At 42.7% G+C, this 12,274-nt stretch overlaps 1 protein-coding gene across 3 annotated transcripts in view; it reads left to right on the top strand.

Annotated features, from left to right (window-relative positions):
- Window positions 1-6,788, top strand: part of PPFIA1 (PPFI scaffold protein A1) — a 90,741-nt gene extending 83,953 nt beyond the window's left edge. For all 3 annotated transcript variants that reach the window (XM_084852013.1, XM_084851992.1, XM_084852002.1), the window contains 2 exons: window positions 64-134; window positions 5,389-6,788. In XM_084852013.1, the coding sequence (XP_084708139.1) occupies window positions 64-122 (59 nt within the window). In that variant the 3' untranslated portion in view covers window positions 123-134; window positions 5,389-6,788. The remainder of the gene's footprint in view (window positions 1-63; window positions 135-5,388) is intronic.
- The last annotated feature ends 5,486 nt before the right edge of the window (window positions 6,789-12,274 follow it).

Below are 12,274 nucleotides of genomic sequence, written 5' to 3'. Positions count from 1 at the left end.
GATATGTGATTCTAATGCTAACTGCATGCTGTATTCTGCATGTCTTCCTGATTGTTGAAATAGGCAATGTATCAGCAACACAAAGATTGGATTCTGCTACAGTAAGGACTTATTCATGTTAAAGCCTTTCATTGGTAAGTAAGAGTTATAATGGTGATTCTTATCATTACAGTATAGGAAGATAGGAAACTATTGTTAGTAACTAAAGTGAACTCATACTGGCTGCTATCTGTGGCAGCTGGGATCCAGATCGTGCTCCTCCAAACCATAAATTGCTGTCCAGCCTCGTGAATTTAAAAAGCAAGTTACGTATTACACAGAGTAGCTGCTCAGAGAAAATTGATGAAAATACTTCACATCCACCAGCAATAATTCCCTTTTGAATAGTTCTCATGCCTAATCTCCAAACTGTTTTTTTTTTTTAACCCAGTAGTTTAAACGTAAGTTTGCGTTCTGAGAGGGCACCTTCTGAAAGGCTCTTGTGGTGGGAGTCCTGTAACCCCCTTTTGAATTCTGGCCAAAATAAGATACCAGGGTTACCCAATATGAGGTGAGGATAGAAATTTAAACCCAAAATAATACGAGAATTGGGAGTTGTTGTTCAGTCGTGTCCGACTCTTCGTGACCCCATGGACCATAGCACGCCAGGCCTTCCTGTCCTGCGCTCTCTCCCGGAGCGTGCTCAAGTTCATATTCATTGCATCCGTGATGCTATCTAGCCATCTCATCCTCTGCCGTCCCCTTCTCCTTTTGCCTTCAGTCTTTCCCAGCATCAGGGTCTTTTCCAGGGAGTTTTCTCTTCGCATTAGGTGGCCAAAAAATTGGAGCTTCAGCTTCAGGATCTGTCCTTCCAATGAGCACTCAGGGTTGATTTCCTTTAGGATGGACTGATTTGACGTCCTTGCAGTCCAGGGGACTCGTAAGAGTCTTCTCCAGCACCACAGTTCGAAAGCATCAATTCTTCGGCGCTCAGCCTTCCTTATAGTCCAGCTCTCACAGCTGTACATTACTACTGGGAAAACCATAACTTTGATTAGACCGACTCTTGTCGGCAAGGTGATGTCTCTGCTTCTTACTATGCTGTCTAGGTTTGCCATAGCTTTCCTCCCAAGGAGCAAGCGTCTTTTAATTTCATGGCTACAGTCACCGTCTGCGGTGATCTTGGAGCCCAAGAAAGTAAAATCTGTCACTGCTTCCATTTCTTCCCCTTCTATATGCCAGGAAGTGATGGGGCCAGATGCCATGATCTTCGTTTTTTTAATGTTGAGTTTCAAACCAGCTTTTGCACTCTCCACTCTCACCCTCAACAAGAGGCTCGTTAGATCCTCTTTGCTTTCTGCCATTAGGGTGGTATCGTCTGCGTATCTGAGGTTGTTGATAATTCTCCCGACAGTCTTAATTCCGACCTGTGATTCATCCAACTCGGCGTTTCTCATGATGTACTCTGCATATAAATTAAATAAGCAGGGCGACAATATACATCCTTGTCGTACTCCTTTCCCAATTTCGAACCAATCGGTTGTTCCATGTCTGGTTCTTACTGTTGCTTCTTGACCCTCGTGCAGGTTTCTCAGGAGACAGGTAAGGTGGTCTGGTACTCCCATCACTTTAAGAATTTGCCACAGTTTGTTGTGATCCACACAATCAAAGGCTTTAGCATAGTCAATGAAGCAGAAATAGACGTTTTTCTGGAATTCTCTTGCTTTCTCCATGATGCAGCGAATGTTGGCGATTTGATCTCTAGTTCCTCTGCCTCTTCGAAACCCCGCTTGTACTTCCGGTAGTTCTCGGTTCACATAGTGCTGAAGCCTAGCTTGTAGGGTTTTGAGCATCACCTTGCTGGCATGTGAAATGAGCGCAATGGTGCGGTAGTTTGAACACTCTTTGGCGTTGCCCTTCTTTGGAATTGGAATGTAAACTGACCTTTTCCAGTCTTGTGGCCACTGTTGAGTGTTCCAGATTTGTTGGCATATTGAATGCAGCACTTTAACAGCATCATCTTTTAGGATTTTAAATAGCTCGGCTGGAATACTGTCATCTCCGCTAGCTTTGTTGTTACTAATGCTTCCTAAGGCCCACTTGACTTCACTCTCTAGGATGTCCGGCTCAAGTTCAGTGACCGCACTATCATGGCTATCAGGGACATTCAGATCTTTCCTGTATAGTTCTTGTGTGTATTCTTGCCACCTCTTCTTAATCTCATCTGCTTCTGTTAGGTCCCTGCCTTCTTTGTCCTTTATCATGCCCATCTTTGCACAAAACGTTCCCTTGAGTTCTCCAATTTTCTTGAAGAGATCTCTAGTCTTTCCCATTCTGTTGTTTTCCTTGATTTCTTTGCATTGTTCACTTAAGAAGGCCTTCTTGTCTCTCCTTGCTATTCTCTGGAACTCTGCATTCAGTTGGGTATATCTTCCCCCTTCTCCCTTGCTTTTCGCTTCCCTTCTTTCGTGAGCTACTTGTAAAGCCTCATCAGACAGCCACTTTGCTTTCTTGCATTTCTTTTTCTTTGGGATGGATTTCGTTGCTGCCTCCTGAACAATGTTACGGACCTCCGTCCATAGTTCCTCAGGCACTCTGTCTATCAGGTCTAATCCCTGAAATCTATTCCTCACCTCCACTGTATATTCATCAGGGATATGATTTAGGTCATACCTGAACGGTTTAGTGGTTTTCCCGACGTTCTTCAATTTAAGCCGAAATTTTGCAAGAAGCAGCTCATGATCTGAGCCACAGTCAGCTCCAGGTCTTGTTTTTACTGACTGTATGGAGCTTCTCCATCTTTCGCTGCAAAGGACATAATCAATCTGATTTCGATATTGACCATCTGGTGACGTCCATGTGTAGAGTCGCCTCTTGTGCTGTTGGAAAAGAGTGTTTGCTATGATCAGCATGTTCTCTTGGCAAAACTCGATTAGCTTTTGTCCTGCTTCATTTTGTACACCAAGGCCATGCCTGCCTGTTATCCCGGTGATTTCTTGACTTCCTACTTTAGCATTCCAATCCCCTATGATGAAGAGGACGTCTTTTTTTGGTGTTAGTTCTAGAAGGTGTTGTAGGTCTTCATAGAACCGATCAACCTCAGCTTCTTCGGCCTCAGTGGTTGGGGCATAGACCTGAATTACTGTGATGTTGAATGGTTTGCCTTGGATTCGTACTGAGATCATTCTATCATTTTTAAGATTGTACCCCAGTACTGCTTTTCCCACCCTTTTGTTGACTATGAGTGCTACTCCATTTCTTCTAAGGGATTCTTGCCCACAATAGTAGATATGATGGTCACCTGAATTAAATTCGCCCATGCCTGTCCATTTTAGTTCGCTGATTCCCAAGATGTCGATGTTCAATCTTGCCATCTCATGTTTGACCACCTCCAGCTTACCTTGATTCATTGATCTGACATTCCAGGTTCCTAAACAATATTGTTCTTTACAGCATCGGATTTTCTTTTCACCACCAGACACATCCACAGCTGAGTGTCCTTTCGGGTTTGGCCCAGCCGCTTCACTCTTTCTGGCGCTACTTGGAAATACCCTCTGCTCTTCCCCAGTAGCATATTGGACACCTTCCGACCTGAGGGGCTCATCTTCCGGCGTCATATCTTTTAGCCTTGTGATACGTTCCATGGGGTTTTCTTGGCAAGAATCCTGGAGTGGGTTGCCATTTCCTTCTCCAGTGGACCACATTTTGTCAGAACTCTCTGCCATGACCTGTCCGTCTTGGGTGGCCCTGCACGGCATAGCTTATGGCTTCACTGAGTTACGCAAGCCCCTTCGCCACAACAAGGCAGTGATCCATGAAGGGGAAAGAATTGGGAGTAGTGTATATTAAAAACGGGGGCAATGCCACTCATGGCTTCTGAAGGTATGCCAAAGTTAAGCCAAGTGTCCTAATCCGAGGAACAGATTAGTGAAGAAAGAGCCACTATTTGGATTATTTATTTACTCCTCTTTAGTTACTAGGACTTGAATGAGATATCGAATGAAGTAACAAAATGTACTAAATACAATTGTAGACCATGTGTTATGCATAATTTATGGACTCTTGTCTGTAATAAACAATACATCGTTCCTGATTGCCTTCAGGTTCAGGCACAGATGAGCCTTCGTGTTTTGATTTAAAGCAGGAAAAACTTCAACATTGCTCAGATTCCAAATTTATTTATTAATTACAACATATTCAACTCTTTGGTAATGGCACTTTGTATTCTTATATCTGAATAAAACGTTCAGGACTGGCTCAGTCAGATCTCCTGATTTATATATTCAAGATTGGGAAGGGTGGAGGAAAACCATTCTGCAGTGCATATATATAACTTACATTGGATTGCATCCAGGCATACTCAGCAGAGTTTTGTTCACACAGCAAGGATGGGGTGGTGCTTTTCACCAGTTCCTCCTCACCCCCTGCAGCCCCCTGAGAAGCTGATATAGAGGGTTGGCGGACCCTCCGAAACAGTGTGAGCAGTGGCTGCATGGGGAAGGGGGAAATTGGCAAAAATCACTGCCTCTCCCCCTTTCTCCAGTGGGAAGCCTCCGCTGGATACCAGTCCCCTTCACAATCAGAAGGACACCTTCTGTTTCATAGGGTCAGGTCTGGATCCAGCTTATATATGTGTACATATAATGCAACAAACACATAAATTTGTATAATGCCTGATTTATTCTGCTGTTGCTAGTTAAGCTAATAAACAAAAGCTGTGTAGGCACTGTTTCATATCCTTAGATATTCTACACAACTCTTAAGGGCTGGAATCTTGCTTTGGAAAAAAGGACCATCATAGCTGGGTCAACCTCTATAAGTAAAGTGGTGATTTTTTAAAAGACATGTTTATATTATGTGTATATTTGGGAGGCAACAAGGAAGAGAATATAGAACATATTCTTGCTATACAATGTTTGCTTTAACTTAAAGGCTGGTTCATATCCAAACACATTTCTGTGTGTAGCCTGTCAGTGCTGTCAGATTTCCACAGAACATGTCCCAACCATCCCCAAAAGATGTACTGTATTCAAGATGACATCTTATCTTTTTGTGTATAAAATTTGTTGGTTCTTCAAAAGCCAACTATAGGGAGGAACTCCACAAATAACTGTGTGTATCTGATACAGTTGCCATGGGGTGTGGGGGGAGGGAGACCTGTGAGTAAAGTCTTTCATACTACTGATAAGCTGTTGTAAATCTGTTTGTTCCTTCCCATTCCTTTGCTTAATAGCCATTTGGCACTAAGAGAGGCTTGTACCGCCTGCCTTGATTTAATGCGGTAAAAATGAGTGCAGCAGCATGTACTCTCCCCTTTGTTACACTTGCTGTTCCCTGGATCAGGGAAATGGTGTGTAGTGCTTCCTAGATTTTTCTTCTGACACTAAGAGAATTTTATTTTATTTTCAGTTTATCCCCACTATTTCTACAGATGATCTGAAACATTTTGAACTCAAAGACCATATTTTGGAAACAACTGAAATCTTTAATCTGTTAATACGTGTTAAATCAACACTTTGAAATATTTTATTACAGAGTTTTTAATTAGCAGATAAATTTGTGAGTACTATAGAGAAAGTATTTTAGAATTAAATGTTCTTATATTTATCTAAGTGTATGTGAGTCCCATTACTTAACTTTCTGTTAGTATTCAGTCTAAATCAAATTATTGCTGATTTGTTAATTTTAGTTTTTTCATTGGAATGTACTGTAATGCTTGTATTTTTCTGCCCCTATAAACAATATAGGGTTTTTGTAAATTATGCGGTTATTGTAATTATCAGCAATGGTTTTTAATAAAGTGAAGGTGAAAAGGATTTTGCTATCTTTGTAAAGGTATCATGACACCAAGCAGTATATATATATTGCCATTTGGAAAATGCTATCTCTAAAATTTAAATCCATTTTTTTCAGAGAAGCATATATGTGTTTATTAATAAAACAGGCATGGTACCTGATTCTATTTCCGTTCATAACTGTACCTTTTCCACATAGCATATGATTTTAGTGTGGATTTATTTATGTCTTTTGTTCAATATAACTTGCATTACATTCTAAAATGTGGGAATTATTAGGACACTATGAAATGTGTGAGGCCTTTATAACTACTTTTTGTGGCTGTATTTGTACAGTCTATGTTCATTGACTGAGCATAAGCCATAAGTGAAAATATTTTCTTTTAACCAAGAATAGCTCCTAATAGTACTCAACGGGCAACAAAGAGTGCTCTTCTGTATTTTGATGTGAAAATGTTTGCAGGAAGATACTGATGCAATTCTTTTAAGTGGACCAATCATGATGCACTGCAGTCTCATGGCAAAGATGCTGATGGCACAACAAGCTGAAGCATGTAGTAGTGCAACTATTACAAAGGCCTTACTTTTCTTATGTCATCTTTTGCATATATTTATAAACACATTTTAAATTCTGGACAAAGTTTTAGTTGTTAATAGTTTTAGCCATTTCAAACAGTTTAAGTACAAAATGCATCATTCAGTTTTTAAAAGCATCTTAAGAAGCCAGCAAGGAAGACATTCAGATCATGGTGCATTATTTATTATGCAATAATATATACAGCATGTCTTTTTCTGTTTTTAGTTTTGGCTCTTTTTAATTGTACAACTGAAATTCATTGTTACTGTTTTTTTCTATTAACCTTGTATGTATACTTCTGATTATGTAACAAATTATGTACAGTCTAAGTACTTTGAACTATTTTTATCACAGTATTATTTATTGCTTTCTTTCAATAAAGTACTGAAGCATTTTTTCCACTGCCAATAAAATGCTATTACCTTGTGATGGGATTTGAAGTGTTTTAAAGCTGAGATTTCATTCATTAATGCAAATGGGAGTTCATGCTTTCCTTCACCTAAACCAGACATGAGCAACCTTTTTGCCTCCGAGGGCCACATGTGCCAGTGGTAATGGCTCAGGGGCCATGTGCTAGTAACTGAAGGTAGCAGTGGGCATGGTCAGCATCCTTTCACCCATTCTGTCTCTTGTGTGCATATGTGTAACTTATACTCTCTCTCTCTTCCCCCTTACTCTCCCCAAACAATAAAATACCAATAGAAAAATCATGCATTTTTTTAACTATTCATCCTTTGCTCATTTCCACTTCCTCACCTGAGATACAGTAGACTGTCTTAACTAAAAGCTGGGCAAGGAAAACAAGCATCAACCAAGCTCAAGGTTATATCCAACATTAAGCTTGCAGAAAAATTACAAGAGTTGGTGTTCTGCTAGCACTTGCACAACTGCTATTAAAATTAGCACAACTAGTGCAAGCAACACCTAGCCTACTGAAGTTATAATGCCTTGTGCAGCAGCTTGTGCAAGTGGAATCAAAAGTATTAGATTTGACACTTGTGCAAGGATAGAAATAGGGTTTCTGCAAGTGATAGAAACATTGCACTAATGGAATGACACCATTAGCTACAACCCTCAGATTTAACCATGGCAATTTCCCCCCTTTACCTACCCAGTTTAAAGATGAAATAGACAATCAGGCAGAAGCAAACATTTTTGCTTTACTTTCCACTCAGACTGCCCTCAGCACATGCTTACCCAAAAGTTAGTCCTGCTGAGATAATGGTAGGCCAGGCACAGCAAACATGAACCAAATAGATTTTAAAGAGCACTAATTTTCTTTGAGTCCTTCCCCTGCCACACCAGCAATGAAACCAGCACTCAGCAGCTATAGTTTGATTTTTGTTTTGTTCTGGTTCAAATACATACTCTCCTGTCAATTGCAATCATGGAGGATACTAGCAGCAGCTAAGAGCTGATCATAGAGCCCTTGAGCCAGAGCACCTTCCCCACTCAAGAAGGCAAAAAAACCCCTCAGAAGCAGCAGAGATTGGTGGCAGGCAAAGGCCTTTTTGTGCCAGGATGAATGGTGGCAGCAATAAAAACAGCAACAGCAGCAGATATTGGCAGTAGAGGTTGGCAGGGATGTGTGTGTGAAATCAACAGGAGGGATGCTGAGGGGAAGCTAGGCCCTTAAGCTGTATGCTAGCTATGGATTGATGCAGTACAGCATGCGCATTGAACTTCTTTCAGCCTGATACCCGAATGCCATTTTGGAGAAGCTTTGGGGGGGCTGCATTCCAATGGTCAGGCCTAAAATGCTAGCATCTTTTAGTTTAAAACTCTTACTGCCACTAACTAATCCTTAGGAGAGGCATTTTAAATTTTTACAATGGGGAAAACTACAAAAGCCAAGAAACCACCAAATGATTGGGGGAAAGTGGGTGTGACCATCTATGGAACCCTGGAGGGCTAAATTTGGCCCCTGGGCCCTCTGCAACCCTGAAGTAAACTCATTGTGATGTGCACCCCATAAATTCCAAGTCTATTTTCAAAACCATGGATGTCAAGGCTTTTGATATCTCTGGTTAATCATTCCAACATAAGAATATTGAAGAAATGGGAGTGACATCCAAGTAAACTTGCAGAACAGCTCTCACCATTAGCAAGACACCCAGATCCTTCTCACATCTACTGCTAGGTCTGGGGTGTCCATGCACCAGCAAGGCCAGGATGAGGCACCCACAGAGCTATTTTCCCCCGTTGCAAGTGAATGAAACAATTCCTCCATTCACTTGACTAGGGAAGGTAAAAATTCTTCCCTGCCCCCCCCAAAATGACTGGAGAGGTGTGAAGCCCATGCCCCACCAAGGACTATTGGGGCAACAGGATCCTTGGTGGGGGTGAGCTTGGCCCCCCTCCAGCCAATTTTTGGCAGGGAGGACTTTTTCCCTTCCTATTCAAGTGAATGGGAGAATCATTCCATTCACTTGAATAGGGAGGGGGGAAAGCCTCCAGGTGAAAAATGACTGGAGGAAGATCAAACCCATCCCTGTGCCATGGCCCCTTGGGATAACAGGATCCTAGCCAGTTTTCAGCTGGGCAGCTTCTTGCCCCATGCAAATGAATGGAGAAATTGCACCCTTCCATTACATGGGGATGGGGAGAGACACACCAGAGAGACAAAGAAAGAAAGCACTCCCAACGTTTTTGTGACTCCCCCACCCCAACAGCAGCCAATTTGTGTGGTGCTGAGGACACTTTTTCAAAAGGCCAATGTGTCCATGGACCCACAAGGGTTGGTGATCCCTCTGCTAGGCAGTTAACAATTGTCTGCAAATGTACAGTATAAAATAATTAAAACACTGTATAAATTAATCTAAGATAAATTAAAAAGACTCTCATGCCCTCAAGAAGCTTAACGTCTAGATCTCAGCAGTAGAGGAAAGAACAAAGGAAGGGAGAAGCAAAGATAATAACAAGCAGGCTTGGCCCAAAACTGCCCCCTTCCCTTCCACATACTGAAGCTGGTCAGAATGGCACTGAATCTTACTTAAACACTGATGAAGCAGTATTCTCCACAGCTGAGGGAAAGGGATTAACCTGGAGGGCAGAGACTGCACAGCATATACAGCTCTGTATTCCAACCTTGCTGCTGCCCACTCACCCCTCTCTAGGGTCTGCACTGCCCACTCAAATGCAGCAATGGCAACATATGTCACATGACCAGACTAATGCAAGTGCATGCATAATACCTGCTATAGACCAGGCTGCCTGCCTCTCTGCCCACTCAGCCAGGGACTTTGCCAATGTCAACGAAGTTTTGGGAGAAGGCAACTAGGTGAGACATCTGGCAAGGTGAGGCCAGCAGCAAGCAAGTATTGCTGTGTTGGCTCACAAGGATGGGAACAGACTGAGGCAGCCACCCCACTCTGCCTAATGATAGGCAACAAGGGACAAATGCAAACAAATGCAGTTACACTTTATCTTAGTTTCAGGTGTACAGGAGGACTAAGGAACTAAGCCAGAGGGCACACTGCTTTGCTGAGAATGACCAGAGTGAAGCTACATAAGAAAATTAAGAACACAGATTACTTCAGATAGCTTTGCCTGTGTGTGTGAGCACGTGCATTACGATTCCCTGAGTATCACCAGTTTACCTTCTGTGAAATGGGTATTGTGCTTTGTTAAGGCAAATATATGATTTGCCATTTGGAGATCAGACCTCTGCCTTGTATGCTGTTCCTCAGCCAAGTTATTCAGATCTGAGCCTCATCAGTTTGCATCTGTGAAATGGGTACTGGAGCAGAAAACTGTGGGTTCAATGAGTGGGTTAAAAAATACAAAGTGGTTTTGTACTTTGGAGCTCAGAATCCATCTCTGCCTTGTACTTAGGTTCTTGGGCAAGTTTCTTTTAATGTTATAAATTTGTCTTCTGGGAAATGGCTATTTTGTGACATGTGCAATCCCCCCCCCACTGCCTCTGCCCCCATGGCAGCCATTTCTGAGAGTGCCCATGACACTCTATAAAAATTCCAAATGTGCCCCCTGAAAAAGGGCATTTAGGAATCCCTTGGATTCTATAAATCTCCTAGAGCTGACCATCTTAACAGGACCATCACCCCTGAAGAGGGGAATGGGCGCTGTCAGTCTAAACCTCAGCCAGCTTAGACAGGGCTGGAAGGTCGTTGGTACACCAGCAAAATCCCTAACCTGTCTCTCTGGTCTAACAGCACTCAAGCCTGGCACCTGAGTGGACTGGTCTCCTGATGAGGGGGATGGATTTCTTATAGATGAAATCTGGGGGCTTTCCCCTTTCTAGTACTTTAAAGTGGAGTGGGTTCAATGTTTCTGGTAACTATAGAAACTATGTTAGATGTACTTTTCTAATGCTGAATATTAATAGGAATCAGCCTAGGTCTGCATCCATTTTGACAGCAGTGTTTCATTATAGAAGTTTAAATCCAGTGGTGTCCTTCCACCAGTGGAACAGACACTGGTGGATTTAATCACACACACACACACACACACACACACACACAGTATAACTCCTTTCACCACCACCCCAAATATATGCCCCCCAAATCTGTGTGAAGCAGATTGGGAACGCTGGAAAAATGAGTAAATGCACACAGAAAGATTTTGTCAGGTTCAGCTATTTGGATCAAGTTATCCAGATTGCACTGCCTGCCTGATACCACTTGATACTTGGCCAGCTTATTCTTCTCCTTGGGAGTTATATATGACCCTAGGGCTGAACCTGAGTGGAAGAATAGAAGCTTCAATATGGAAGTCCCTGACTAAGGGTAAAGGTAAAGGTGTCCCCAACCAGTCGTGTCCGACTCTAGGGTGCTGTGCTCATCCCCGTTTCTAAGCCGAAGAGCCAGCACTGTCCGAAGACGCTTCCGTGGTCACGCGGCCGGCATGACTGAACACCGAGGTGCACGGAACGCTGTTACCTTTCCCACCGAAGCGGTACCTATTTACTTGCAATTTCTTGCTTTCGAACAGCTAGGTTGGCAGAAGCTGGGACTGAAGACGGGAGCTCACTCCGTCACGCAGCACTCGGGTCTCGAACTGCCGACCTTCCAGTCTGCAGTTCAGCGTCTTAACCACCGCGGCCCCTCTGACTAAGGGACAGGTTGCCAATTAATCCTTTGGGCTTGAAACAGAAAAGAAGCCTGTATCCGAGTAGCAGTAGTTTGTCACAACAAGGGAGCCAAGACTCACTGAAGGCATGTCTCCTCTGAGCCTGCTGGGTTTCACAAGCTGTATGAAAACTGCCTCAGTCCTTCATTAGCTTACATGTTGGAACAGGGGAATCCCAGGGCTAACACAAGTGGCAGATGGGGAAATGTGTACTACAGAGGAATTTTTGCAGTCACACCTTTCCACACTTCTGGTTTCATTATAAAATTAGGAACCAAGGTTGACATGTGAACAAGTGCAGTAGCAACAAGGGGGAAGTTGGGGAAACCCAGTTTAGGAGGCTAGTAGGTGCAGCTGTGGGGATGGGGGGATGGGAAAGACCCTGACAGGGCCAATAAGTCACAACACAAAGCAATGTGTGTGTGCAGGGAAAGGCACACTTAGAAGATACATGATCAAATGTGGGGTTGGAAACAACGCGAATAGTGGCATTAGAATCCCTTCAGCTGGCCCTAAGCATATCTTGAGAAACACAGACTACAAGTGCTACCAATCAAAAGGCCTTGTGCAGCTGTTCTGTCTTTTCCTCCTTAAAGGATTTTTTTGTGGAAAGAAAAAAGATGGAAGAAGCAAGTGGGGTTACAAGTGGAAGATGGTGTTTGGACCACCCTCACCCTCATAAAATTCTGTGAATGAGGCAGGGCAATTGCATGATAAAAGCTGGAAGCACCCTATATTTCAGATTAAATTAATCATGTTAATATACAATGTTGCTAGTGTTTCATTTAGGATAATCTTATATAAACAGAACAATTTTTAAATTAACAATTTAATT

Source organism: Heloderma suspectum, chromosome 1 (genome assembly GCF_057233095.1).
Source record: "Heloderma suspectum isolate Gila_16-S chromosome 1, 16-S_ref, whole genome shotgun sequence".
Taxonomy (NCBI): Eukaryota; Metazoa; Chordata; class Lepidosauria; order Squamata; family Helodermatidae; genus Heloderma; species Heloderma suspectum.
Note: the sequence above shows the minus strand (reverse complement) of the source record. Positions and strands in the feature narration are given on the sequence as shown.